Genomic DNA, 26,309 nt, shown 5'->3' with positions numbered 1-26,309 from the left:
AGCACTAGTTGTAACATTTTGTAGCTCTTTGCTATAGCGAACATACGTTTTAGAACTACCGACGTGACAAGGCCACATTATGTTAACAGTATTTACAAACCACTTGAAATAGTTTCCGCATTTCATATTAGAATTTAAAATTTCCTTACCGCAATATTCCGCATTATTTTATGGACAAAAATGTATGATAACATTTTGTATTTATCTTTTTTTACAAATTATATCGTTTAAGCCAGTTTAAACGTTGTTTAAACGATTGCGATTGCCTCCGCTTTGCCCGCCTCCGAGCTTCTGGTTTTTGGCCACGGGCAGTAGAGTAATTGACACTGGGGACAGTCGTAGGACTTGGTATCCTCCACCAATCCTTCCATGTTTATAATGTTTTTCAAGGATTTCACTCCACAAACATTCCTTCGACATTCAGGGGTACTACGTAGTCGTGAGTGAATTTTGAGCTGTTCCCCATCCTAATCAGCATAAAAAAGCCTTGTAAAACCTGAACTTCACTTTAACGATGTCTTTACCTATCGTAATGTTTCTCCGATTGTCCGTAGATAATATTCTGGTAAAAGCAAGCAAAGTCATTACTGTTCGACTCTACAACACGACTGAAGCACCTCCTTATTGAAACGCTGAACATAGTGTACTGCAATGTACAGCAGGGTGCAAAGTTTTTTTGCGTGTACAGATTTGTGAACTCGGTATTGAACGGTTTCACGTACAGCATTTGGCGCTTTGAGCTATTTACGCAGAAACGGTTTCCGTGTTTTTAATCGTCAGCTCATCATACACATTTCACAACTAATAGGGTTGTAAAGTATAAACTTGAACTGATTTTATTATGTATGTATATCAATAAGAAGTGAACCGATCCGATTGGGCAGAGCTATGTCTAACAACTGACTTCGAGCTGCTCCCGGAGATCGCAATCGATAAACAAGGTCAATAGAGTAAAAACGAATAAATAGAGATGAATATTTATCGACGATGATATTAAATGTTTACTTTTTATTATTAGTGTAACACAACTTCCATTCTGAAGTAATGAATAAAGCCTATTAGTTTGTTTTACTGAACTTCAAGTTTATGTTTACTTTATTATAGCGCGTAGCTTTGACAAGCAAACGCAATATAACTTCTGATTCTTATTGTTAACGCACTCTGAATCGGTACCATACATATTAGTTCGACTGATGAGCTCCACATTTATCTGGAGCTCTTCTGTCTCCTTATCGTAGAGAATGGTGGCAAAGAACTCAGCCAAATTTTGATGAACTTGAAATTTGGTATGGTAGTGTCGCATTCCCTTCACTAGATTTTCATCCATGTCGAGTATTCTTACTTCGGTGTTGTTCACTACCCTCAGGGTTAGATTGCTACAAAGATTCTGCAGATTATGATGGTGAAGGTATTTGTTTATGCGATCAACCACCAGATCGGCCATGCGCCAAGTCTTTTGGTCCTCCTGGACTTCCTCGTAGTTGTGGCACGTACAGTAAGCCTCCGCTATGCCAGCATCCGAACAGCTTCGATTCTCTGGTAGTGGATAAAAAAGCGACTGACACTGAGGGCAGTCGTAGGAGCGTTTGGTGTGCTCTACTGATTCTTCAATGTTTATAATGTGTTTCAAGGTATTGTACAGGTCAAAGTTGGAACTCAACCGATTCTGATTCTGGGCCAGAGCCTCCACATAGTGGGGATATTTTATTCGGAACCAGGGCGGTAAGTAAATGAACATCATGGGCAGCCGCTCCTCTAGAAACGCTTCTTTCGTATACATAAGGGGACCGAAACGAGCTCCGTGATCCGAGAAGAATATCATTATGGTATGCTCGAAGGCCCCATCCTTTTCAAAACCGAGCAGATCTTCGAGGATCTTGTGTTGCATGGCCGAAAGCATAAACAAATCATCGTGGCTGTAGTGGTTTGTCCAAAACATGCCCCAGATGGGGCGTTTGGCAACGAATCGTTGAATGAACTGGCGGCAGTAATCGAAGATGTAGCTGCTGGCAAGTCGACGACCCAGACAATATTTCATTAGGCAACCAGGGCAATATTGGATCGATGTCTCATTTTCCAGGGCGGTTAGAAATGGACGAAAATAATAATCTGTGGGCTTCACGGCAAAGCCTGGCTTTGCATAGTTGAAGGTATTTGAGTGCTCCTCATCTTCGGCATAGGCCGTTAAATAACCGTCTTTCTTGAACTCCTTCCATATGAAGGGTATTTTATCCAAACATCCATCAACATCCGTATTACAAATTCGTGATTCGGCCGACTCGGGGGAAAATCCAGTTAGCATAGCGAATATGTTGGGAAAGGAATTATCAGCCACCTAAATTAGGAGTATTTAAGAAAAGCTTTTTAACGATAGAAAACAGTTTCAATGAAATGCATTCAATGACCTTATTGTAGCCCATCATTTCGTACCATCCTGGAGACTTGAGGAACTCATGTACCATGGGCATCATTCGACGAAGATTGGTCCTTGAGACGGTATCTATGCCGTACATAATTACACTGGCCTTTTTATCTGGCTTTGCTCTCTGTGGAGGATCCTTGTATTGCACAAACACAAAAGCATCTCTTTGAAGGACTTTCATTTCGTCAGCAGTCCTGCACTCCACCAGCATGCCATCGACATCCAAGGGCACCCGATAGTTCTGAATGATTTTGGTTCTTCTACCTTTCCTGTATTTAAAAAATTGAAAATTTTATGGAAAACCCTGCTTTGCATGATGTACTTCCATTACCCGTCGTAATGATCCGCTGATTGGCCATAAATAATTTTCTGATAAAAGCAAGCAAAGTCATTTGTTTTTGACTCGGACAGCTCATGAAGCACTTCCTCATTTATGTGAAGCACATAATTATTCAATATTTTATCGTAGTGTGCGGAAACAAGATCACTTTCATTGGTGCACGGTATAAATTCTTTCGGGTGATTGATTTTCAAGAACTCCGCATTAAAGGGATCCACATAACGCATCTCACACTTTCCGGATTTCACATAAAAGATTTTTTTCACTACCTGAGATTCCCGAACACTAGTCCTAAACTTTTCATCAAATTTTGAGGAATTCATGCTCCACAGACATATTAAGGTTACAGCCAGAAAACTCACGATAAGTCTTTTAAACGAGTATGAAATAGACCGCGTCATTGTAAATATGTCAGCCAACTAATATTTTTAATTACTTTTAAAACCTGGCTAGGCTACCGAGAAGAAATTAATTTCACGGTGAGTTTTTATTTTTTATCCTATTTAAACCAACTGGGAAGAAAAACGTTAAAAAATTCTTAGTTCAGTTAGGAGTTAACATGGAACTTAGTAGGACGCTGATTTTGTTGATACCCTTATTCCTACAAAGCCATTTGTCTGTAAGCACAAAAAGGCATCCAGTTCTTCGAAACTTACAATCTATTCAAGTCCATCATAAACACCATATCAAGACATCAGAGTGTCATATTCCATACATCATAAAACCAGTAAATAATAAAAAAATGAATATAAAACATTACAAGGTCTGTTCCAAAGAGACTTTAATAAAGCTTGGTTTCGACGAGAAAATCCAGCAATATGTATTATATGTGAATGATTCTGTGGCCCAGCTGAAACTCAGGTCTATGGAAAAGAACTCCCCCAACTTGATTGGATACAATTGCAGTTATCGGGAGATCAGAAGGATAAACTTTACTATTGACGCACCTGTTGTGTATGTATGCTATTTATTGGGTGAAAGTCTTGTAATTTGATATTAATTTCTAAATAGCCTTGGTGACGAAGTTAATTTTTGGAATGGCTATATTGTTCCCCGTACGGTGGAGGGTATAAGAGCAGCCTGTCGAAATGAACTGGCAGAGGATCTACAATCAGATACTTTTGCATTAGTCCAGCCGCGTCAAAAATATGCACCACTTAATTCCTGGCACCGCAGACCTAGTGTTATAATGATTGGAATCGATGGCATTTCACAGGTCAACTTTCATCGCAACTTCCATCTTAAAATGCAGGACTGGTTCAAGATGGACGGATACACAGAAGTTGGTGAGAAAACCAAGTCCAATTTAATGGCTGTACTGACTGGATACAGTCCTCACACTTTGATGAATCTTAAGTGCAACTCGAGTGGAATTGGATGCCTTACAACTGTTCCGCTGATATGGAAGCGTTTTAAGAAGAAGGGTTACATAACCGCCTATGGCGATGGAATGTCCGATCTGACAATGTTTAATTCGGATAAGTATGGGTTTTTTGAAGGCCCCATGGACTTTTATGCTCGGCATATTCTGGAGCAGAAGAATGGCCAAAGTTGCATTGATGGACGATACGACTACTGTGAGGAATTTTTAAAACGACATTCTAATTCATCCCGACCATTATTCGGAATTTTCTTTGAGAGCAGAATACCCCATAAATCCTATGATAATGACAAAATACAAACTGTACTGTTGGATAAAGTGAAGAAATTCAAGAAAATGGGTGTTCTTGCCCAGTCAATTGTCGTTCTATTCAGCTATCCTGGCTCGTCTGTAAAAGAAAAGAAAAGGAACATTCTTGCGAAAAGTTTACCCATCTTGTACATTTGGTTACCACCCTGGTTAAGACAACTGCGTCCTGAAATAGTTCAAGCCTTGAGGATCAATAGTAAACGTCTTACTTCCCCATACGATCTTCATCTCACACTGCAACACCTCCTGGAACTGGGTGAACGTTGGCCTCGAGCGGTGGACAAACTGGTGGATTGTCCCACTTGTCAGACCCTTTTTGCTCCGGTTCCCGAGAATCGAACCTGTTCAGATGCCGGCATAGGAGAATCCAACTGTCCTTGTGATACCTACAAGTTGCTTAACACCAATCAAATAAAGCAAGTGTCTTTGGGAAAGCTACTCGTGCGCAGCATAAATCAATTTCTTTACCATCACAACTTGCAGAAGCTGTGCCACAATCTAACTCTTAAATCAGTCAAAATGATGATGCAACGAAAGGACAGAAAGTTATCAAGTGCCAGCACCTATAGAGTATATTTCACAGCCAACCCAAAAAACCCAGAATTTTCCACAACTACTCGCTACAATCACGAGCGCCAAGAACTGGAATATATAAATGTAGAGTCCATCAACCGATTGAATCACTATCAAAATGACTCGAGTTGCATGCGAAGATTACGAGGCAGAAAGTTTTGTATATGCAAGCGTCGTATTCTAGAGGATATTTCAGTTACTGCTAAGGGAAATGTGGAAAAACAGAAGAAAAGTAAGCTAATGGAACAACACAGCATTCAAGAGCTTAAAAATGTAGTCCGGAATAAAAATAAAATAGATGATAGTTTATATGAACTACCAGAGATGCGAGAAAGCGAACAGAACATGGAATTTATCTCGTTGTAAAACTAATGCACTAAGTTTTTTAACAAGTTCAGGAACAATCTTTGTGACTGACATATCCATCGCGTGAAGCTAGCATCTGGATCTTATTACCCTTCATTCTGGAAATAGTCCAAGTGATTTGAACAATACAAGGTTAAGCACTTTATGCCACCTGAAATTCAACGTTATAAAAGGTGTTATCTCACTTTTACCTTTCCAGGTAAACCTTGATAAAAACAACCTCAAATACATCTTGCTTACGCAATCAAGCCCATGAGTTACTGAGTTCAAACAATATTTATGATTATGCTGCAAAATTCTTGGTGCATTATCTTAACAGCTCCCAGCTTCCAGCCACCAACCGGAGCAGTCATATTTATATTGTCCAAACAGAGAAAATGCCATAACCATACTAAATTTAATGATAACGTTAACCACAATATAAAAGGTCCAGGACATAGTAGCCTATCGAAACGAGGGCTAATCACAATAGATAACATGTTAATGTATATGCCATTTAACTATGCAATGCAATTTCTAAAATTTACAACCAGAGAGCAAAAAATATTAAATTCAGCCTGCATTTGCGATGCAAAACTTTCCACCCTTGCAATAAAATAATTTGCAGTAGATAAGATTATCTGGCCGTAAATCCCTAATTTATTTGCTGTCTAGAACTTTCAAGTCGGGTATACTAAGGGGGTTGCGTCAAGAAATAATTATACCAATTACTCGTAGAGTAAAAGAGTAGCTAGATTCGTTGAAAAGTATGTAACAGATAGATCCTGTATAATGTATATACTTTAATCAGGATCAATAGACGTCCGTCTGTCTGCCCGTATGAACGTCGAGATTTTTTGGCATTTTATTATTTTTCTTGCCTATTTCTAGAGAATTGCTATAAGAAATGGGGAAATTTTGGGCACTCCATCTAGCTGAGTAAAGGGTAGCGTTCTCTCTTGTTTTATCTAAACGACAAAGGTGATAGGTAATAATTTGAGATATAGCAGCGCACCAGCACAAAAATTTGTACTATTTTTGTTGCTATGCCATTAGTTTGCAAAGCGGAAATTAAAGCACTTACCTAATTCTTGTTACTGTGGGAATGGTGATGGGTCACATATTAAATATCCAATCAATTTGTCAAATCGTCAGATAAATTGATAGTTGTGTCCAGGTTCAAAGCCAGGGCTTCTGCCTCATGATTAGTCGCTTATCATTTGAAAGGCTGTGTTCTGTCTACTTATTAACATTGTTTACTAATTCATTATGATAATAGGCCGACGGCTATCAGTATCAGTTCAGATGAGGACAGGCACCCCCAAAGCACAGTGGCGCAGTTAAAGTTTTTTTTTGGTTTTTATATTTAATTTGTTCTTATTAAAATAATATATGTATATTTTTTTCTTAGAAATTTAGACAATCTTTTAATAGGATATGAATTACGGATTTTAAGAACCTAAAGTCAGTAAACTCAACCAATTTGTTGGCTTTTTGCTTTAGTGAACCACTGTGCGACGTCTGTTTGGACTAAGCGTCATCGTTATCCCAAACACTGTCCACAGTTGGCTCTGTCCCGATTTGGATTATACTCATTTCATTAGTTCGCTGCGATAATTCGCAGCCGTCGGTTCAGTTTTTACTTCCATTTCAGTTCTTTAAAGAAATTTAATTTATTATCCAGCATGGCGAACAAAAAGATGTTCAACAGGACTACCTCAGTAAGTCCTGGACAATTGCATTACTATCACACGGATTTCTATTACTCAATGCCGGATTTGCATAGTAAGTACTGGGGGAAATTGGATACAAGTAAATCTTTCATTCATTTTTAAATTTGAAAATGGTATTTTTGTACGTATATGCTAAAATATTTTAGTTCTCTTATTTTTATACCTTTATATCTTTTTATTTCCCTTATGTTTGTTGATTTTAATATGCATTTCTCAAAGCTATTATATTGCAAGCCACGTGAATTTGTTTTTAAGTGCTAACCAAATAAAATTAGTTTTAATCCCTCGTTACTTGATTTTCCTCAATTTTCTGAAACTACTTGAGTATTACAATTACAATTCAAATTTTTATTCGTCACAATCGTAAATTCCCGCCGTTAGCCAGTTCTCAACCCAAATTTCATCGCAGCCAACTTCACTTCTCATTTCCCGAGTAGCAGATTTCTCTTTTTCTCACACACAATAACCCACAAGAGAGCGAGAGCAAACACTTAAAAAAATGTTTATCAATTCTTTACTTTGACGTTTTTTGTGCTAATATAAAATTATAATAAAGGCCGCCATTTCTTAAAATGAGGAATAAAATCTTTATTACAACCTTAGTCAAAATAATACAGAAATTTGATTTCTATTAAAAAAACAGAATTAACAAATGTTCCTAAGATTACAATACTGACTATAAAAACAACATAATCATAAAATTTTAAATAAGCTTTAAAACTAATTTATTTTTACGGATACATAATAAAAAGTTTTCGTCGAACTCAAAATTTGTTGATTTTCATTGTGTATATGGTAAATGCTAATATCAGTGATTTAAAGTCCCATTTTTTACAGTGCACCCTTAAAACAAAGAGCGCATAGAGCGGCTACATTTCTTTGGGGTTAAAATTTCCACTGAAGCAGTTTCCCGTCTCATTCGTTGGGTTGCTTTGTAGTGAATTGAAGCGTTTTGTTCTTCCCCTGTCCAGGCTGATGAAAATTTCGTAATAATAATGCTGGATAAATATTTAAGCATTTGGAAAATGGGGAAAAAAAGCCTAATTGTGCGAGAGGGGACAATAAAAGTAGCCCTTTATTTATAAATATTCCTCGACGTGTCTCAAAAACAAACACAGATATGCGGAAACAAAGTGTTAATAAAAGAGTGAAAAATAGAGAGAGTGTCGCGATAAGCGTTTGAGCGAGATAGAGAAAATTGTTGATTAAAATGTGTGTCAAAATACAAAAACATAAAGCCGCTTGAACAGTCAGTTGCTTCTGATAATAATCATGGGAAGCGGCACGTGTGTTCCGCAGTACTCGGACTTATAAATTATTTAACCGAATGCATTCTTCTAATTTTGGATATGTGCTCACTTGAGCTACTTTGTTAAACGACAAATAGCAAACCAAACAAACGAATAGAAGACGAAATCGACAACTACATGTGAAATTCACAAATCAAATCGCAATTGTCGCATCCCAAAGATATAGAACAACCATAGGAAAGATACAGAATGTAAGTGCCACGCTTAAATAAACAAACAAGAATAACATTTCCACAGGTGTTTTGCATTTCAATGCCTATTTCCGTCGCGGCTACAAATCATTTTCAAAACCGGATAAAAACCGGCTACGGTTATTTCAAGGATTTTCACGATACACTGAAGACAAAGAAATGTGCTAAGAAACACACTTGCAAAACCATTGTAGCAATTTATAAAATTCATTAAAAAGTTAAATTTGTTTAATTAAGTCAGCTTGGCACCTCAGCAACGGAAACAAATGTCAACAGTGCCAGAAATGCAAAGCAAAATATAAAGCATAATAATATACAAATAATACACGACCTATACCATTTTTTTATGCCACATATGTATGTACGAACATACATATGTGTGTCGTTGTCATGGGAAACACCTGGGAAAACCTGACAAAGGAAAATGAAAACGAAGCAATTGTATACAAAAATAGAAAGAAAGAAATTCCACTTAATAAATGCCTTTTAAAATTGTTTTAGACCAGGGCTGTAAATATTATTGCTGATAACAAGTCTTCGAAAAGTAGGGCAGAAAAAGTGTATCAAATCAAGTTCCTCACACTTCTTAACTCGATTACTGAGATTTTATTTTTAAAAAAATATATGAATTTAAATTATTGATTGATTTAATATTTCTCTGTGCTATTTTAAAGTATCATCCAATGTTGTGTTATATATGATTTTTTAGATTTGCTAATTAACGTGCTGTATTATTCACATGTGAAGTTTTTTTATTGGTTCCTTATTCTCTTCTAAAGTTATTCACATGAATCGTTGATAAGCTGGCGAGCAGCAAAATGTGTTTATGATACTGTTTTTATCTCGAAGCACATTTCACATTTCAGCCGGGTTCAGAAAGCACTCGACAAAAACGTGACAAAGAAGCACTAATCGTGTATGCCATAAATACTATATTTATGTCACATACATATGTAGGTATGGCTTATATACATTTATTTATTCCTGAACACAACGCGCTGACGTCGATAAGACCTGACTAATATTAAGATCATTTTGTGAAGGCAAAACAGGGCTTATCACAGTTGGCATCAATAGGCGGACGGTAATTAGCTAACGCCCCTGATAAGGTACCAAAAACTATTCGTAATCATGTGATCGCAGAGTAATTAAAGCAAAATAGGGTACATGTCTGTAGATCATATAAAGTATACCTAATTTCTTCCTATCTCGACTCAAACTTAATGAATTAGATTTACAGAAAGGATTCACCAGCAAACAGATTAGTTTTAACATTTATATAATGAATAAAACTATTATGATTTTACCACCCTAGAAAAAGAAACCGCTCCTGGTCTAATTTTTTGCTTGTTAACCGCGATAAGCAAATCTTTTTCCGCAAAGCCTAGTAATTGTGGGGAATGATCCAGAGTCGCGGGTCGCTAAACATCGATCAAACATCGACTGTCACTTGGCTGGCCATCGATCTGAGTCTGCCAATTGAATCTTGTGAATAGCTTAGTTATACACTCGGCCAATATCAACAATCGTGTTGGACTGTTGATACAATCTCGCCTCTCACAAATACTCAGTGGAACCTATAAGATCGCAAGAAGGGGGAGGCGTGAAAACATGCCGGTTCCAGTGGCCCAGACTAATTTGATAATCGCGCAATCAGACAGTGTACAACAAACCTGGCTGGCAGTCAGACGTGGTCGCAGGAAAACTATTTCACAGTCAGGGAAAACTTTAAGCCGCCAGAATGCAGCCGCTAACGGAATATCACTTTGAAGGTGCCCCGTCAGGCCATATAAGAAATATACATATATGAAAAACCCATTTCTATATCTCCAGATTGTAATCTTTATCTTCTCTCCATTCTTATTTGCAGAAACCCGCAAAATGCACGGCGTGAAAAGGGTGCTGATTTTCTGCCTGATGATTGTGATACTGCCGGCCATCCTTATCATTATGCCGCTGCACTTGCGAAAGTCGGTGTTTGCCGACGTCATCTATCCCATGGCGGAGTCCGATATCATTGAGATTCGGGCAGGAATCTCGTCGATCTTTTGTTCCAAACACACACTGCGCATGAGCTCCAATTTCAACGCTTTTCAACTACGTAATAAGCCGGAGATTGCGACGAATCGCAAACACATTAGGCTGAAGAAGTCTATGACATTGCCGGACGATACCCTCGAATACTGGGGCTTCTTCTTGCTGAAAGGCGCCAAGGTGCGTGTGAAGTTTTGCTCCCGCTACGATGGATCCAGCATCCTGATCATCCATGGTCAAAGGGAGCTCAATCTTTGCGGTCTAACCGATCACAATAAGAACAAGTTTGGACCCAATTATGCCAAAGGACACGAGGATGTGCAGGTGTTCTTCGAAGACAATGTGGAGATCACGGAAGAGAAGGGCAACCAGGATATCCTTATCGAGCACGAGAATCACGGTGGAGAGGATTTGACTGACGATGCTCTACAGCCGCAGTTGAACATATCTGTGAAGCCAAACAGTACTATACAACCTAAGTTGATCAGGAAAAAACTGAAAAAAGGCACAATTCATCGTGGTGAACACGATATGCATGCTATAACAGATTTGCAAGGATCACATCACACGGAACACATATTGAATCACCACGATTACAGCTCCAATTCTTCCGCACATCATCATAAGAGTACTGTCCATCATCAAAGTCCGAGTTCGAATATCACAAACGAAGAAACCAGTCGCAATCACATACAATACGAAGATGTTGCAGATCACAATTCGAGTAAGACCCACCATAGTGCGGAAAGTGCGCCTCATCGGGAACGTCTCAAAAGACACAATAGGGGATTATCATCCCATAGGAATCAGCAGAGACAGGATCTGTACGATACGCTTTATAAAAGATCAAAGAGGGAGAATGTCTACGATAGAAAGCCGATACACGGAGGAAATGCCATGAATTTTACAGAAACCGACGAGTCGAATTCGGTGTCCAGCTTTGAGACTGGACTACGTGTCTGTTTCGATGGAATGATTCTGCTGCAGGAGTTCTTCAGGCCATATAATGAGTGCTCAAATCCCCACATAATGGACCCTTCGCCCAACAAGAGTGCGATGGTGGTGCACAACGTCATCGAGGATGGGTACTACTATTACATATTCTACAGCGACAACGATCACGTGCAGAACGAGATCCATGCCATATTCGATATTTACAAGCCGACATATCAGTACTCGAACATGAGCGATTCGCAGAGCTGTCTGAATACCACAAATTGCACGTTCAACATCAGTTTCCTCTCGGACGAGATCGTGGTGGTGGAGGTTCCCACTCGGGATGGTATTGAGCACGAGGCGGACGATATAACCAACCTGATCTCCACCTGTCATCCGCGCAGCGAGATATACGCCATCTTCCCCATTACGGTGCTAGTCCTGATCCTCTGCTGCTCCTTCCTGTAGTAGTCCTCTTGATCCAATATTATAAATAATACTATTGTGATATTTATGGTGAGGTAACTACCGGGTGATATACTTGCTTGTGAGTGTATCAACGTTATGGCCGGCCCCAAGACGAGAGCTTTTAAAGTAGCCATAGAATATTCCATATCGTTTATACACACGAAATGAACAGTCTGAACAATTCGTTACCAATATTCGTAGCTTTTAATGTCAATATAGCCTAAGACTCCAGCATTTTAAGATCTACAGATTAAAATAGGAATGTAAGGAAAAATATATATATATATAAATTGTATATTGTGTACAAATAATTGTAGATACGATGTAATTTTAAGAAAGAACTGTAGTACTTATCAACATAATCAATAACTCTCATTTTACAAACGACTTTGATCTTTTTGTTTACTTTAAAATCGTTACGTTGAACACATTTTAAAGACAATTCTTATGTACTCATTTGAAATGAATTAGTTTTAACGCTTTTGTTGAATTTGTATTAGTGATTTGAGTTTAAAGGTAATTTCCATTAGTTCTTTAATAAATATATAATGAGTTGTAATTTTTAATTTTATATTTAAAGCCTACATTTTATCGCTGCCGCCGAATATTTTCCACTGGCTCCAGTTTCAGGACAGAAAACAATTTTGTTGATTCTAGTTATTTTCGATTAATTCACACACAAGTCTGGCATTCAAAGCTAATTTGCCGATCGTTTTGTGTGTGACTCGTTTCCTAATTTGGCCACGGGAGTAATGCAAATATTTACATCCAATTAATGTACACATGCCTGCAGTTGACATAAAAAATGAGGGAGAATAACATTGTCATTAAAAAATGGTTTAGTTCGCTTTCTAGTCTTTTAGTTTATTCACTCAATTGAGCAGCGTAAACAAAGTGCCTTGGATTATCCGATTAACATAGTTTCATTAGAGTAAGTAAGAAAGAAATCAATAAAATTGTATAAACAGAATTAAGCAATAAAGCGTATTTTAGAAAACGGGAAGAAAAACCTTTTCAAATTTAGCAGATCAGTGGGAGCGTCAGCGAAATAAAGCTGATTGCTATAAATCTATGGTTCCTACCCTGAAAGATCTACACTGTGTATTGTGTAGATAATATGTAAGATTACAGTAAAAATACAAAATTTGTCAACCATTTGTATGTCTCTTACTTGTAAAGTAAAAGGGTATACTAGATTCGTTGAAAATGTATATCAGATAATTAAATAATTATATAATTAATATTTTTTGTTTTTTTTGCCTATTCATAACTATGTGCCTAAAAATGTTGATGCTCCTACGCACCTCCTCCAATTAAGTAATGAGTAGATACTATCCAGATACTATCTGATGGTCAAGGAACTCCACTGTTGCGTTTTAAAACTACTGCTGGGGCGAGCGTTCATTCGTTTCTCACTAATTAAATGATCAAATTTGGCCTTATCAGGGTTGTCTGTTGGATGTGAACAAGAAATACTATCTTATCTGAAGTGATCGATTGCAAAAAGTTATGTGAAGTCATTAGCCAGTCTCATATCGATAAATATTTATTCAAGGCATTCGTCACTAATTGCAATAATTTCAATTTCTGAGTTTTAAAATACTTAATGTGTATTCATTACTTTGGACTGACGCCATGCAATATCTTTAATAAATTTTTAAGTAGTCTAGGTTCAGGTTTCGAAAATGAAGTATTAGAAGTCTTTAGCATTTCAGCCGGTTGTTAATGAAGATAACGGATCAAACAAAGACGTATATTAACGAGTTATCGCGTATACATAACTTGTTTACATACAGTCTAATCGAAGCAATTAACATGATTTTGGAAAGGTCAATTATTACTCACTTAGAAAGCAATTTCTCCAATTTGTCACGAACATACGATGCAACAAATTTCTTGCTTTTAAATTTAAAAAATTGTGTATTTTATGTCCTTGGGAGCTTGTAACGTTGTTGTACGTAGGTTACAAAGCTTCACAATTTTGAATGCACATATATTATATTTTTTAAACCTTCTTTGAGACATTTCTATAACCAAAATAAACAACATGAATGAATATTCGAAAGAGCGGACTCACGCAATTTATTTCATTTTAAGAGATTGCAAGTCCTAAAATCACCCCAATTACAAACCCTTAACATACATAGTTTCCAACAGCTGTTTTGCGCGATATAGGGTGAATAGTAGCGAGTGATAAGAGAGATAAGCCTTATCAAAGTAAAAATCAAATCTAACATCACTTATAAATACAAACTATGTATATAATTAGAATCTTTAGGTTTAATTTAAGTTTTCGTATAATTTCCAAATCATCACTCTCGCTCTTCATAGAAAGCCGGTACCGGTTTACACCCCCTTTTCAACACACTGTCACTACAAGAACAGCGAGAGAGCTGAGAGAGAGAGAGAGCTTTCTGTTGGCTACACAGGTAAAAACAAATAACTAATACTTCTGGGGTAATTAAATCTATTTATTAAACTATTGCCTAATAAAATGTTAAATAGGTACAACTATTTATTGGAAACTAATATTATAAATACTTCTAATACTACTGATATTAAAATACTAATTATAAAATTTGATTTCGTTAAATTTGCACTAGAAAGCAAAGATATCTATATATCTTGTTTAAAGTTCGATGGAAATAATATAATTTCTGGATTTGCAACTATGAACTTGTTTTTGCCTGTGTACCCTCTTCTCGTTCTCGTTCGTGCTCAGTTTTAGAATTCGCGGCAGTTGTTTTTGTTTGTCCGGCGCGTTCGCTTGCTTCTCTGATGCGCTTTCGAAAATCAAGGAAAGGGCGCGGAAAATAATTTTAATTAAATATTTTGAGTGCCTCGACTAACACAGCAATTAAGCGAATGTGTAAAACGTGAATGCAATAGTCAATAAAACGTACTCATCGCGAAATTAAAAGCTTTTTGGGAGCGTCCTGCGATGGAGAAACGCGTGAGGAAAAATCAATTCGTAAGTAAATGGGCGACGCGGAAAACGGTGATTTAAAAACTAACTGAAATGAAACGCGTGCGGAATTTACCTGAACGCCAAACCATTCGGTCAGCAAAAATAGCAGAAATAGCGTTTTGTGCCAAAACAGAAAGCGCAATAAATATTATATACAATTGTGCATATGATGTTCATATGTATGTACATAGGGTGCCAGAACAACGTGCCAGTGAAGACCAAACGAAGGTGAAGAGTGAACAAAAACAAAACAATAAGAACAGACAAGTTTAAGTCACTGTTACGGCAAGTAACGCACGAGAATGTACATACATTTATACATATGTATATTGGTTTCCAACTGGATGGATTGGAATGGCAACTGAAATTGACTAGAAGGAAGTGGAAGGAAGAATCGCCGCTGACGGCCCTTCTTCCAGTCCGGCCTCTCACACTTTCATAGCCCCTTTGCTGCAGGATGTTCATATAGGCCAGTGAAAAGAACTGGGAACAGTTCAAAAAAAAACATGACAGTTTCAGTGACCAGTTAGGATCTTAAGTCCCAACAAATATCTTTCCAACTGTTCCTAATTTATTAGTGAACTCTGATCCTATGCCAGTTCCTAAATATCGAATTTATATATTGAGTTCAAATTATAAGGGACCAAAAAAGAATTTATTAAATTTATTGTTAAAATGCAATGTGCTATTTTAGGAGTATTTGAGTCATTAAAGGCGGCACAATCAACTCTAACATGCTATCTGTGCGAGGGTCGTTGGTCTGAAGTATATTTAAAAACTCGCTAAAAAGAAGCAATATGTTGATAAAGAGGCGAGAAGTGGGTTTCAAAATCGTGGTGTCTTATCCTGGTGGTTGTTGTTGTCACTATTAATGCATTGACATTCCCAAACAGCTGCACTTCGGTCTCTCGCTCTCCGGCTCTCTTCAGTTGTCATTTCCGTTATGCCTTGCCATGCACTCTCTGCTTCCCCCTGCACTCTTTTGCATCCGGGGGGTGAATTAACTGCAGCCGAAACGCATTTACTTTAATTTATTTGTGGTTCCAGTGGGCGTCACTTTCTCCCTCTCTTTTGTGCTCTCGACTGAGAGCTGCACATGTCATTGTGCTTGCATTTGTGTTTGTACTTCTCGCCGCTGCTCTCTGATTAGTCTCCTGTTGTTATTGTTGTGGGCACAATTCGTATGCAGATTGCACCTAGTGATTACCATTCAAATTCAACTGATAATGGAAGCTGGAATTTGCACTACAAGCATATGTTCTTCCTGTGTCAAGTGGAAATAAAGTATTACTTTATCGCCATTACCATTACCGTCTGACATCAACATAATGAACTGTATTTACAGCATATGGGATGTTATAATGATAATAGCTAGTTCTATGTTAACATTGCTCTACATGCATGTAACCCTATCATCAATTTATTGCTTTGATTATGAATGTCTTCAAAGCTAACTCTAAATTATTTCAAAAACAATATTTTTAAAACTATACAATGCGAGTTCAAAAAGTTTTTTAATTCATTATGCTTGGATTGGGTGTATTTCATCGCAAATGTATGTATATTTGAATTTGAATGGACTAACCCAATAACCTTAAATCAGCTGTGCCCTGCGGGCTTTACTATAGAATAATGTTCAATGGCCTTCGAAAGGTGCCATTTCACATAAGATTGACGTGAATAGACCAATACCTATTCATTAATCAGCAATCAATTATCTATCAGCAACGCATTTTAATCAATATTTAATTAAGAACTCAGATTCCGACGTTTCTTCTTATCCATTGCTTTTGTCCATGTCATTTGAACAACCGAGTAATAGATATTGTTAATTGGGACAGAAAATAATAGTTACTTGAGAACACTTGTAGATAAGCTCTCTACTCCATACGGTAGAACAAGTTTTAAGGAATGGAATTTTAAAGAGTATTAATACTGTAATCAGTTTGTTTTCTTATGGGTTTTCAACTTGTGTTCGTTCTTTAAATGAATCATAGTATGATTTCCGTATATAAATCATCATGAATTGTAATGAATAAACAAAGAAACTGAGTTTTAAATACGAACGCCATGTTTCTGTTTTATGCCTGATAGCTTCCACTTTGATAAACAACTCTGGTTCCATTGTGACAGTCCTTACTGTATTGCTTATCAGAAAAGGAAGTTACTGAAAGTGAGTTGACATAAAACGAGAACTATAAAGAACGGGAACATTTAGTAGAGGGTCCCAAAAATAAAAAACAATTACTGAATTGAAATATTTGCGGGATCGCAGAGCGTGGCTGATTTTATTGACCGCAGATGAACAGCGGCCAAACAAAACAATTGTACAATTGGTTTGGTTTCGGTTTCGGTTTTGGTTTTGGTTACTGGTCTTTCTGTTTTCATTTGTTGAAGTACGATGAATAGACTGTCACGCTAGTCTGAGTATAGGACAGCAAAAAAAACACTCTATTAACTGAATGACATAATAATAAATTTAGTTTAGCTTAATTTCTATTAACAGATGCTCCATTGCGCGCTTTCGCTTAATTAGTTTAGAAAATCAATTTTATTTAACATATTTGAATGTAGCTCTTTAAAGTAGCTTCGGAACTTAAAATTATATATAGTTAGTAACTATTTAAACTACATAGGTCGACTTTTAGGCAAAACATAGTTGCTCTTATCTATTCAAGTTACGGTGAGGAAAACATTTTATGTCAAGGGTTCTACACACATTCATTTCGAGAATTTCTTAAGCTTTACAATGTCACAAAATATATTTTGTTGTTATTATCTTCGCAAGCTGCTACCTTTTTCACGAGACAGTCTGGTGTTATAATGTTTTATTATCTTTGGCGTTATCTGAGTGCGCCACAAAATCCGAATTTTCAAAGATAACTACTCAAAAACGTAATTGCACGAATAAAGCTAATCACCATGGATATCAAATAGATCACTAAAATAGAATTGCTAGGCCAGAATTGCTGGATGAATTATACACACGTTCATATTCGTGCTACTGAACAACATGTGATTATATAATTTTCTTTTTTGCTCGTCTAGTAATTTTTCAATTGGCCGCTGCACTGCATGGGAATAGTTTTGGATTGGCAATGGATCTAATATTAGAACATTTGTAGACACAATATTTGCCGCGATTCGCAAACTCGCAAACTTTTGTTTGTTATTCACTCCACGCAAATCGGGCGTTCAAAAAGCGTTCGAATCTGCTCAGTAGACTACAATGATAAGCAAATACGCTGTTAAATTGCGTTTAATTCCCATCGTAAATTGGATTTGAACGGCGCTAGGGCCGTCTGACATGTTGTTCATGCTTAAATTTAATTAATTTGCAATTACAATTGCAATTGCAAAGCGCAGCGCCAAGCTTTGGTCTCCGATGTGCCACCCACACAACCTGGCATCGCATTCCCACATTGCCACAGAACGCAGATGATTGCTGGCCGGGCTCAGGGGTCTATCTCAGATTTTCCAAATCCTTGACCTGGTATCTGGTGACTGCACATCCTCAGTGAGATTTGGTCTGAAGCTGTCAAAGTCATCGATGCGCAGCGGAATGGCGACGAGCTTAACCAGGCCAAAAAAGATGGCTAAGCACAGGAAAATGGTCAGAATCACTTGACTGGGCGGCACTAGAAAACACATCATATATTAGTATACTGTCTTTTGTTAAATTTATAAACTCTGCAGACCCTGGCTGGAGGACCAAGGCAGCTTAGTCCAAGACGATGTCATTTTTATCACACTTCACACTTTGATGACAGAGTTCCAAATGAGAAATAAAGTCAAAACGAAATATCGAGTTCAAAGAGCCACCAACTGATCAAACAAAAATTACGCCAGGCATTCAAACATACAGTAATCTCTCAGATAAAGGGAACAAGACCCGGATATGAAAAGAATTCTATACACCTAGATTCAATACCACCTTTGATTTCTTTAAACTATTAATAAGTCATGTACAGTATATACAAGTACAAGACCCGGATATGAAAAGAATCCTATACATCTAGATTCAAAACAACCTTTGTTTTCTTTAAACTATTAATAAGTCGTGTACAGTATATAGATACTATCTCAAGATAATTATTTTTTTACCACCATGGGCACTTGAAGTATGTTTCCATCTATATGGCCAATTCCCCGAAATCAATATATGCCGCAAATAGTCTGTTAGTCCAAAATTTTATAGAGGCAACGGAAATTGACCCAGAAAATGTTATTAGCCGAAGTAATCTGCAATGCATGTTGGTGATAACCACTAATAATATGTTGCTGATAAGTCCAGGTAGTGTGGAGAATGATAAGACCCGTCCTTGATAATGGACAAGCCCATGTGATTCACCAAAAATCAATTACCAAACTGCCCATATGAATATCTACATATGTATGTACAGATGTATGTACATAAATGCATTTGCAAGGCCCTTTACTTGTTTTACTTCTATTTTACTGATAAGTGAAAACAACTGCGAGAAATGAAAAGAGAACAAAGCGGCGAACTGGCGGAAAATGTAATTGTAAATTGCTTAAAAACCATCTGCATTTCGGTGTTCTAGCCACATTTATAAACCAAGTGCCAACTTGTTCGGGTCCAAAACTGCAGTCAAGTTTGATTTACTGGCGCAGCTGGTTTGCATACACCTGCTAGTATTACTACCAATATTATTGTTTTATCCACACAAACAAAATTATTAAGTAAGTGCTAAACAAAAGAGTCACTAAACAATGACTGCGACAAGACGAGTCGAGTCGAAACAAAGAGATTTTCGTGCTCAAATCAAAGATTTAATGGTTCTAACAAATGTGACAACTGCAACTAATTATTCTTCAATAAAGTTTATTTTTGGTCAGTGAATGAAGTCATTCTTAGGGGTTAATGTGCACTTCTAAAACCACTTAAACATAGTTCATTCAAACCAGTGAATTCTAGTTGAAATATAGTTTATTAATTAACATCAATTATGCAATTATCACTAATTGTGTGACTAGTTCAACGACACCAACAAAAAGCATTCAATTATATTGGTTTAGTGCTCGTTTAGCTCATTCCTAACTACGAGTAAACAAAACTGTGAAACTAAAAGAAACCCATGACGAAAAAAGCTATCTTTATTACGGTGTCAAAAGTGTAATTGCGTTTCTATTTGCACTTTGCCACAAAATAGGCAAATACTTGGTGTCTAAAATCCCATGAGATTCTCCATGTTGTCCGCTGTTTTATGACACAAACTCGAAAATAGCAAAATATTCTTTGCGCAGACTCTTTATTTTTCTTGATTTTTCTGGCTTTTTTTGCAATGTTTACCATCGAGGGCAAAAAGGCAACGTATTGCAGTTATCTCGGAAGGAAAAAACGCGCAGACACGTGCAAAACTCAAAAAGAGCAAATATAGGAATATTAAAATGTTTTCTGAAATAAATATTTATCAGCAACGTCGCCGCACTTGCAGAATGCAACTCCGAGCGGCGGCAATTGTCACGTTTTGCATGAGATTAACACAGTTCGAGTTAACCGGGCGGAGAAACAAGCAGCTCCATGCTCAGATAGTTGACACAAATGACCGAGTGCAGATGCGAGCCGAAAAACGCAACGATTTATTCTAAAAATACACACACGTGGCTAATTTACTGGGAATTTGCCCGACTTTATTGCAGAAAATGTAAGGAGAAGCCTCACCAAGTTCCCCAGCCGAAGAAACGCAACCAAAGAAGCTGCCAGTCCTCAGAAAAGGCTCCTCAAAGTTCCTTCCATCCTCAAGCCAGTAAACTCAAACTAAAGCCAAATGACTGCCAACAGTTTGCTGGGAAGGTCCATACTCAATGAAGGTGAGTAATACTGCAATGCAGTACCTTTTATTAAATTCAAGAGACATTTCAGATATGTATCCTCAGTTTAAATTTTTTTTGCATTAAGTTTGAAGCCATCTTAAAGGCATGCTCTTATAAATCCTTATAAAACTTAAGAACTCAGCGTTAAAGAAATGCTAATGTGATTGTGAATGAACATCCGCACTAATACAGCCTACATTTTCCGCAGGACGCTCAAACAAGCGCTCATTTGTGTCCCTCATCGTGGGTCTGATCGTGGGCTTCTGCCTGGCGGAGCTGTTTGTCTACTCCACGCCGGAGCGGAGTGAGTTTATGCCATACGATGGCCATCGGCACGGCGACGTGAACGATGCCCATCACAGCCACGACATGATGGAGATGTCCGGGCCGGAACAGGACGTGGGTGGACACGAGCACGTGCACGAGAACTCGACCATTGCGGAGCGACTGTATAGCGAGGTGCGGGTGCTCTGCTGGATCATGACTAATCCGAGCAATCATCAGAAGAAGGCGCGCCACGTGAAGCGCACCTGGGGCAAGCGGTGCAACAAGCTGATCTTCATGAGCTCCGCCAAGGACGACGAGCTGGACGCAGTGGCTCTGCCCGTGGGCGAGGGTCGCAACAACCTGTGGGGCAAGACGAAAGAGGCGTACAAGTACATCTACGAGCACCACATCAACGACGCCGACTGGTTCCTCAAGGCGGACGATGACACGTACACGATAGTGGAGAACATGCGGTACATGCTGTATCCGTACAATCCGGAAACTCCAGTCTACTTCGGCTGCAAGTTCAAGCCGTACGTGAAACAAGGCTACATGTCCGGCGGTGCCGGATACGTCCTCAGCCGAGAGGCTGTGCGTCGCTTTGTGGTCGAAGCCCTGCCCAATCCGAAGCTGTGCAAGGCGGACAACTCGGGTGCCGAGGACGTCGAGATTGGCAAGTGCCTGCAGAATGTAAACGTGCTCGCTGGGGACTCGCGAGACTCAAATGGTCGGGGTCGCTTCTTTCCATTTGTTCCGGAGCACCATTTGATTCCATCGCACACGGACAAGAAGTTCTGGTACTGGCAGTACATCTTCTACAAGACGGATGAGGTAAGACCAGAATCAGTTAAAAGTCTCATTACATTCGTTAAAACTAACACTTTTGATTTCAGGGTCTCGACTGCTGCTCGGACAATGCCATATCCTTCCACTACGTCTCTCCCAATCAAATGTATGTGCTGGACTATCTGATCTACCATCTGAGACCGTACGGCATCATAAACACACCCGAAGCATTGCCCAATAAGCTGGCCGTGGGCGAACTGATGCCGGAGATTAAGGAGCAAGTGACGGAAAGTTCGAGTGATGGGGTCTCCAAGAGATCCGCCGAGACAAAGACGCAATAATAGAGACACACGGGTAGACTCTTCAATGTACATATAGCTTTTGTATATATGAATAGATAATTGTGTAATCCTACATGATAAATCGCTGCAAGCTATCCTAGCAATGCCATTACCACTTCCATTAATCAACTTTATGTCGTCGGTCCATTTATCCACATCCCGAAAGGTTTCGTTTTGGGCTCTATTGTAGAGCTCGTTCCTTTTGTACAAATACCAAAACTAGGTATAATTTAGTTACGTTACTGTAGTTTATAATTAAATCTAGGTTGTAATTATAACCGTATAAAGTCATCACTAATAGGGCGCATTTACTATTGCATTCTGGTTTTCCGTCACTAAGTTGGCCATTAAGTCTTATACATATGTAGTTGTATATTTAATCTCCTTTGTGATTGAGATTGTTACGTATTATAGATCTTAATCTTCTACATGTATTGAATAAAATGCTAATGTATTACAACGGATGTGATTTTTCTTGTTGATGTGTAAATGAATTTCACGTAACTATTTTTCGGATGTAACCGCCACAATTTTAAATTTTAATTTCCAATGCACTGCAACTTTGTTCTATCGATTCAATTGGTGAGACTATTGATATCGGTGTGTGTCTCAGCTACTTGGTATGTGTGCACAATCGGTTCAGCTATCAGTTATCGGTTCGCCTGCCATCTCTTTAACACATGTTTTGTTTGTAAATAAAAATTAGTAATAATGTTGGCGCCAATTAAGCACTTATTGGGGAACTATCGCATTGTCTTGGCCAGCGGCTCTCCACGGCGACAGGAACTGGTCAAGATGTTGGTAGGCAACACCAGAAATCGAAATCCAATTCAATGCATAACCCATTTTCACCATTTTCACATTTAAGGGCCTCAATGCGGAATTGTGCCCATCGACTTTTGAGGAGAATTTAAACCTGGAGGATTTCAAAGAGTTCTCGGATTATATAGAAGCCACGGCTCTGGGAAAAGCCGAGGAGGTGTACACTAGATTGAGCTCCGCGGGGGACTCCAGAAACCTAATTGTCATAGCCGCAGATACGATGGTGACCTTGGGAAAGGAGATCTATGGAAAACCCAAGGATCCTGCGGATGCCGTACGCATGCTGACCAAGTAATGCCCTCTCCCTAGGATATACATACAATGTCTGAAGGCTATACAATAATTTGTATATCAGGCAGTTGTAGGAGTGCCTACATCTAATAAGATTTTGCTATAATTGCTTTTAAATGGTCTTGCAGTCTCTCTGGAACCTCCAACCGCGTTTTCAGCGGCGTTGTGCTGAAACATGCCAACGGCATTCGCAAGTTTACGGACACGGCGGACGTATACTTTGGTGATCTGCTGCCGGAACAAATTCAGAGCTACGTGGACTCCGGAGATCCTCTGTAAGCAGCTTCCATAGAAGATATTATTAGCAATATTGTAACTTTTAAATTACAGAGATAAAGCTGGTGCTTATGGTGTCCAAGGACCTGGGGGTGCGCTCATCCACCGGATCGATGGGGACTTTTACTGTGTCATGGGACTGCCACTGCATCGACTGTGCTGTGAACTGAATAAGCTTTTCCTAGAGGATCTGTTCTCGTAAAAGCTGGTGTCATCGTCGCCGTCATCACAACCAAACTATCTGAGCTTTATGCGGAAACAAGCGTCAGAGGCTACACACACTCCAGCGATTTTAATCTTGATTGATAAGCGGCTATATGTCTCTTTTTAGCCCAAGGCAATTAAAAATAAAAAGTCATACAACAGCGAACAGAAGAATTATAGTACATGTTGTACGAGAGAGCAGGGAACAGTGGTCATATTGCTTTGAACTCTGAAGAAAAATGTAAACTCCGTATTGACTTAGATTTTATAATTTTGTTAAACCTAATACATGTTATCAGTTGGCAAATGGACATAAACCAATGGCATTTGACTCCAAACCATCTATTCACAAACTTTGGTATTCTTAGACTTCTTTTACTATTGTTATTTATTACCACATTTGTTTGAACCTACTGTTAACACTGAGAGAATCTCGCTTTCGGCGTGCCCCAACCATTTAAAAGTGTGCGATTTTATTTTTAAAGATAAGATGGGCTCTACGACACAATAAAGTGCTGTATTTACGAGCTTGGCTGACTCAAACTAAAGCCAAATGACTGCCAACAGTTTGCTGGGAAGGTCCATACTCAATGAAGGTGAGTAATACTGCAATGCAGTACCTTTTATTAAATTCAAGAGACATTTCAGATATGTATCCTCAGTTTAAATTTTTTTTGCATTAAGTTTGAAGCCATCTTAAAGGCATGCTCTTATAAATCCTTATAAAACTTAAGAACTCAGCGTTAAAGAAATGCTAATGTGATTGTGAATGAACATCCGCACTAATACAGCCTACATTTTCCGCAGGACGCTCAAACAAGCGCTCATTTGTGTCCCTCATCGTGGGTCTGATCGTGGGCTTCTGCCTGGCGGAGCTGTTTGTCTACTCCACGCCGGAGCGGAGTGAGTTTATGCCATACGATGGCCATCGGCACGGCGACGTGAACGATGCCCATCACAGCCACGACATGATGGAGATGTCCGGGCCGGAACAGGACGTGGGTGGACACGAGCACGTGCACGAGAACTCGACCATTGCGGAGCGACTGTATAGCGAGGTGCGGGTGCTCTGCTGGATCATGACTAATCCGAGCAATCATCAGAAGAAGGCGCGCCACGTGAAGCGCACCTGGGGCAAGCGGTGCAACAAGCTGATCTTCATGAGCTCCGCCAAGGACGACGAGCTGGACGCAGTGGCTCTGCCCGTGGGCGAGGGTCGCAACAACCTGTGGGGCAAGACGAAAGAGGCGTACAAGTACATCTACGAGCACCACATCAACGACGCCGACTGGTTCCTCAAGGCGGACGATGACACGTACACGATAGTGGAGAACATGCGGTACATGCTGTATCCGTACAATCCGGAAACTCCAGTCTACTTCGGCTGCAAGTTCAAGCCGTACGTGAAACAAGGCTACATGTCCGGCGGTGCCGGATACGTCCTCAGCCGAGAGGCTGTGCGTCGCTTTGTGGTCGAAGCCCTGCCCAATCCGAAGCTGTGCAAGGCGGACAACTCGGGTGCCGAGGACGTCGAGATTGGCAAGTGCCTGCAGAATGTAAACGTGCTCGCTGGGGACTCGCGAGACTCAAATGGTCGGGGTCGCTTCTTTCCATTTGTTCCGGAGCACCATTTGATTCCATCGCACACGGACAAGAAGTTCTGGTACTGGCAGTACATCTTCTACAAGACGGATGAGGTAAGACCAGAATCAGTTAAAAGTCTCATTACATTCGTTAAAACTAACACTTTTGATTTCAGGGTCTCGACTGCTGCTCGGACAATGCCATATCCTTCCACTACGTCTCTCCCAATCAAATGTATGTGCTGGACTATCTGATCTACCATCTGAGACCGTACGGCATCATAAACACACCCGAAGCATTGCCCAATAAGCTGGCCGTGGGCGAACTGATGCCGGAGATTAAGGAGCAAGTGACGGAAAGTTCGAGTGATGGGGTCTCCAAGAGATCCGCCGAGACAAAGACGCAATAATAGAGACACACGGGTAGACTCTTCAATGTACATATAGCTTTTGTATATATGAATAGATAATTGTGTAATCCTACATGATAAATCGCTGCAAGCTATCCTAGCAATGCCATTACCACTTCCATTAATCAACTTTATGTCGTCGGTCCATTTATCCACATCCCGAAAGGTTTCGTTTTGGGCTCTATTGTAGAGCTCGTTCCTTTTGTACAAATACCAAAACTAGGTATAATTTAGTTACGTTACTGTAGTTTATAATTAAATCTAGGTTGTAATTATAACCGTATAAAGTCATCACTAATAGGGCGCATTTACTATTGCATTCTGGTTTTCCGTCACTAAGTTGGCCATTAAGTCTTATACATATGTAGTTGTATATTTAATCTCCTTTGTGATTGAGATTGTTACGTATTATAGATCTTAATCTTCTACATGTATTGAATAAAATGCTAATGTATTACAACGGATGTGATTTTTCTTGTTG

At 38.9% G+C, this 26,309-nt stretch overlaps 7 protein-coding genes across 10 annotated transcripts; 5 read left to right on the top strand and 2 right to left on the bottom strand.

The window, feature by feature from the left end:
* Window positions 1-1,062: 1,062 nt before the first annotated feature.
* LOC6527808 lies at window positions 1,063-3,171 on the bottom strand. Its single transcript, XM_002088845.4, has 3 exons — window positions 2,754-3,171; window positions 2,406-2,691; window positions 1,063-2,335 (listed from the first exon to the last, which is right to left on the bottom strand). Exons 1-3 carry the CDS (start codon window positions 3,161-3,163, stop codon window positions 1,091-1,093), a joined length of 1,941 nt encoding a protein of 646 aa, XP_002088881.2. The 5' UTR covers window positions 3,164-3,171; the 3' UTR covers window positions 1,063-1,090.
* A 124-nt stretch (window positions 3,172-3,295) lies between these two features.
* LOC6527807 lies at window positions 3,296-6,029 on the top strand. Of its 2 annotated transcripts, XR_005560247.2 has the most exons (3): window positions 3,296-3,716; window positions 3,774-5,523; window positions 5,591-6,029. XR_005560247.2 is itself a non-coding variant. In XM_002088844.4 (2 exons), exons 1-2 carry the CDS (start codon window positions 3,322-3,324, stop codon window positions 5,389-5,391), a joined length of 2,013 nt encoding a protein of 670 aa, XP_002088880.2. In that variant the 5' UTR covers window positions 3,296-3,321; the 3' UTR covers window positions 5,392-6,029. The 2 variants fall into 2 exon arrangements, 1 of the variants encoding a protein (XP_002088880.2); XM_002088844.4 differs by having other exon boundaries at window positions 3,774-6,029.
* A 1,011-nt stretch (window positions 6,030-7,040) lies between these two features.
* Window positions 7,041-12,601, top strand: LOC6527805. Of its 3 annotated transcripts, none has more exons than XM_015197519.3 (2): window positions 7,041-7,155; window positions 10,475-12,601. In XM_015197519.3, the coding sequence occupies exons 1-2, from the start codon at window positions 7,056-7,058 to the stop codon at window positions 12,040-12,042; spliced, it is 1,668 nt and encodes a 555-aa protein (XP_015053005.1). In that variant the 5' UTR covers window positions 7,041-7,055; the 3' UTR covers window positions 12,043-12,601. The 3 variants fall into 3 exon arrangements, with proteins under 3 accessions (XP_015053005.1, XP_015053004.1, XP_002088878.2); XM_015197518.3 differs by lacking the exon at window positions 7,041-7,155 and adding an exon at window positions 8,024-8,604; XM_002088842.4 differs by lacking the exon at window positions 7,041-7,155 and adding an exon at window positions 10,238-10,376.
* Window positions 12,602-17,258: 4,657 nt separating this feature from the next.
* LOC6527804 lies at window positions 17,259-19,465 on the bottom strand. Its single transcript, XM_002088841.3, has 2 exons — window positions 18,709-19,465; window positions 17,259-18,648 (listed from the first exon to the last, which is right to left on the bottom strand). The coding sequence occupies exons 1-2, from the start codon at window positions 18,749-18,751 to the stop codon at window positions 18,479-18,481; spliced, it is 213 nt and encodes a 70-aa protein (XP_002088877.2). The 5' UTR covers window positions 18,752-19,465; the 3' UTR covers window positions 17,259-18,478.
* A 1,238-nt stretch (window positions 19,466-20,703) lies between these two features.
* Window positions 20,704-22,706, top strand: LOC6527803 (glycoprotein-N-acetylgalactosamine 3-beta-galactosyltransferase 1). The gene is made up of 3 exons (XM_002088840.3): window positions 20,704-20,845; window positions 21,057-21,946; window positions 22,009-22,706. The coding sequence occupies exons 1-3, from the start codon at window positions 20,803-20,805 to the stop codon at window positions 22,240-22,242; spliced, it is 1,167 nt and encodes a 388-aa protein (XP_002088876.1). The 5' UTR covers window positions 20,704-20,802; the 3' UTR covers window positions 22,243-22,706.
* LOC120320720 (glycoprotein-N-acetylgalactosamine 3-beta-galactosyltransferase 1) lies at window positions 20,746-26,292 on the top strand. Its single transcript, XM_039371184.1, has 4 exons — window positions 20,746-20,802; window positions 24,389-24,431; window positions 24,643-25,532; window positions 25,595-26,292. Exons 2-4 carry the CDS (start codon window positions 24,389-24,391, stop codon window positions 25,826-25,828), a joined length of 1,167 nt encoding a protein of 388 aa, XP_039227118.1. The 5' UTR covers window positions 20,746-20,802; the 3' UTR covers window positions 25,829-26,292.
* On the top strand, window positions 22,885-24,188 carry LOC6527802 (dTTP/UTP pyrophosphatase-like). The gene is made up of 4 exons (XM_039371185.2): window positions 22,885-23,043; window positions 23,111-23,355; window positions 23,484-23,630; window positions 23,686-24,188. The coding sequence occupies exons 1-4, from the start codon at window positions 22,954-22,956 to the stop codon at window positions 23,831-23,833; spliced, it is 630 nt and encodes a 209-aa protein (XP_039227119.1). The 5' UTR covers window positions 22,885-22,953; the 3' UTR covers window positions 23,834-24,188.
* Window positions 26,293-26,309: the final 17 nt, after the last annotated feature.

This window comes from Drosophila yakuba, chromosome 2L, assembly GCF_016746365.2.
Source record: "Drosophila yakuba strain Tai18E2 chromosome 2L, Prin_Dyak_Tai18E2_2.1, whole genome shotgun sequence".
NCBI lineage: Eukaryota > Metazoa > Arthropoda > Insecta > Diptera > Drosophilidae > Drosophila > Drosophila yakuba.
This window is presented reverse-complemented; position numbering and strand designations above follow the sequence as displayed.

What these genes read in the sequence shown, in the direction of transcription:
- LOC6527808 (XM_002088845.4), bottom strand. Translation starts at nt 3,163, where the DNA reads ATGACGCGGTCTATTTCATACTCGTTTAAAAGACTTATCGTGAGTTTT. An exon ending in TCAGCGGATCATTACGACGG is followed by an intron (nt 2,692 to 2,753) that starts GTAATGGAAGTA and finishes TTTTAAATACAG; the next exon opens with GAAAGGTAGAAGAACCAAAA. An exon ending in AAATGATGGGCTACAATAAG is followed by an intron (nt 2,336 to 2,405) that starts GTCATTGAATGC and finishes CTCCTAATTTAG; the next exon opens with GTGGCTGATAATTCCTTTCC.
- LOC6527807 (XM_002088844.4), top strand. Translation starts at nt 3,322, where the DNA reads ATGGAACTTAGTAGGACGCTGATTTTGTTGATACCCTTATTCCTACAA. An exon ending in ACTATTGACGCACCTGTTGT is followed by an intron (nt 3,717 to 3,773) that starts GTATGTATGCTA and finishes ATTTCTAAATAG; the next exon opens with CCTTGGTGACGAAGTTAATT.
- LOC6527805 (XM_015197519.3), top strand. Translation starts at nt 7,056, where the DNA reads ATGGCGAACAAAAAGATGTTCAACAGGACTACCTCAGTAAGTCCTGGA. An exon ending in CTCAATGCCGGATTTGCATA is followed by an intron (nt 7,156 to 10,474) that starts GTAAGTACTGGG and finishes TCTTATTTGCAG; the next exon opens with AAACCCGCAAAATGCACGGC.
- LOC6527804 (XM_002088841.3), bottom strand. Translation starts at nt 18,751, where the DNA reads ATGACATCGTCTTGGACTAAGCTGCCTTGGTCCTCCAGCCAGG. An exon ending in GCCTTGGTCCTCCAGCCAGG is followed by an intron (nt 18,649 to 18,708) that starts GTCTGCAGAGTT and finishes TGTGTTTTCTAG; the next exon opens with TGCCGCCCAGTCAAGTGATT.
- LOC6527803 (XM_002088840.3), top strand. Translation starts at nt 20,803, where the DNA reads ATGACTGCCAACAGTTTGCTGGGAAGGTCCATACTCAATGAAG. An exon ending in AAGGTCCATACTCAATGAAG is followed by an intron (nt 20,846 to 21,056) that starts GTGAGTAATACT and finishes CATTTTCCGCAG; the next exon opens with GACGCTCAAACAAGCGCTCA. An exon ending in TCTTCTACAAGACGGATGAG is followed by an intron (nt 21,947 to 22,008) that starts GTAAGACCAGAA and finishes TTTTGATTTCAG; the next exon opens with GGTCTCGACTGCTGCTCGGA.
- LOC6527802 (XM_039371185.2), top strand. Translation starts at nt 22,954, where the DNA reads ATGTTGGCGCCAATTAAGCACTTATTGGGGAACTATCGCATTGTCTTG. An exon ending in AGGAACTGGTCAAGATGTTG is followed by an intron (nt 23,044 to 23,110) that starts GTAGGCAACACC and finishes TTCACATTTAAG; the next exon opens with GGCCTCAATGCGGAATTGTG. An exon ending in GCCGTACGCATGCTGACCAA is followed by an intron (nt 23,356 to 23,483) that starts GTAATGCCCTCT and finishes ATGGTCTTGCAG; the next exon opens with TCTCTCTGGAACCTCCAACC.
- LOC120320720 (XM_039371184.1), top strand. Translation starts at nt 24,389, where the DNA reads ATGACTGCCAACAGTTTGCTGGGAAGGTCCATACTCAATGAAG. An exon ending in AAGGTCCATACTCAATGAAG is followed by an intron (nt 24,432 to 24,642) that starts GTGAGTAATACT and finishes CATTTTCCGCAG; the next exon opens with GACGCTCAAACAAGCGCTCA. An exon ending in TCTTCTACAAGACGGATGAG is followed by an intron (nt 25,533 to 25,594) that starts GTAAGACCAGAA and finishes TTTTGATTTCAG; the next exon opens with GGTCTCGACTGCTGCTCGGA.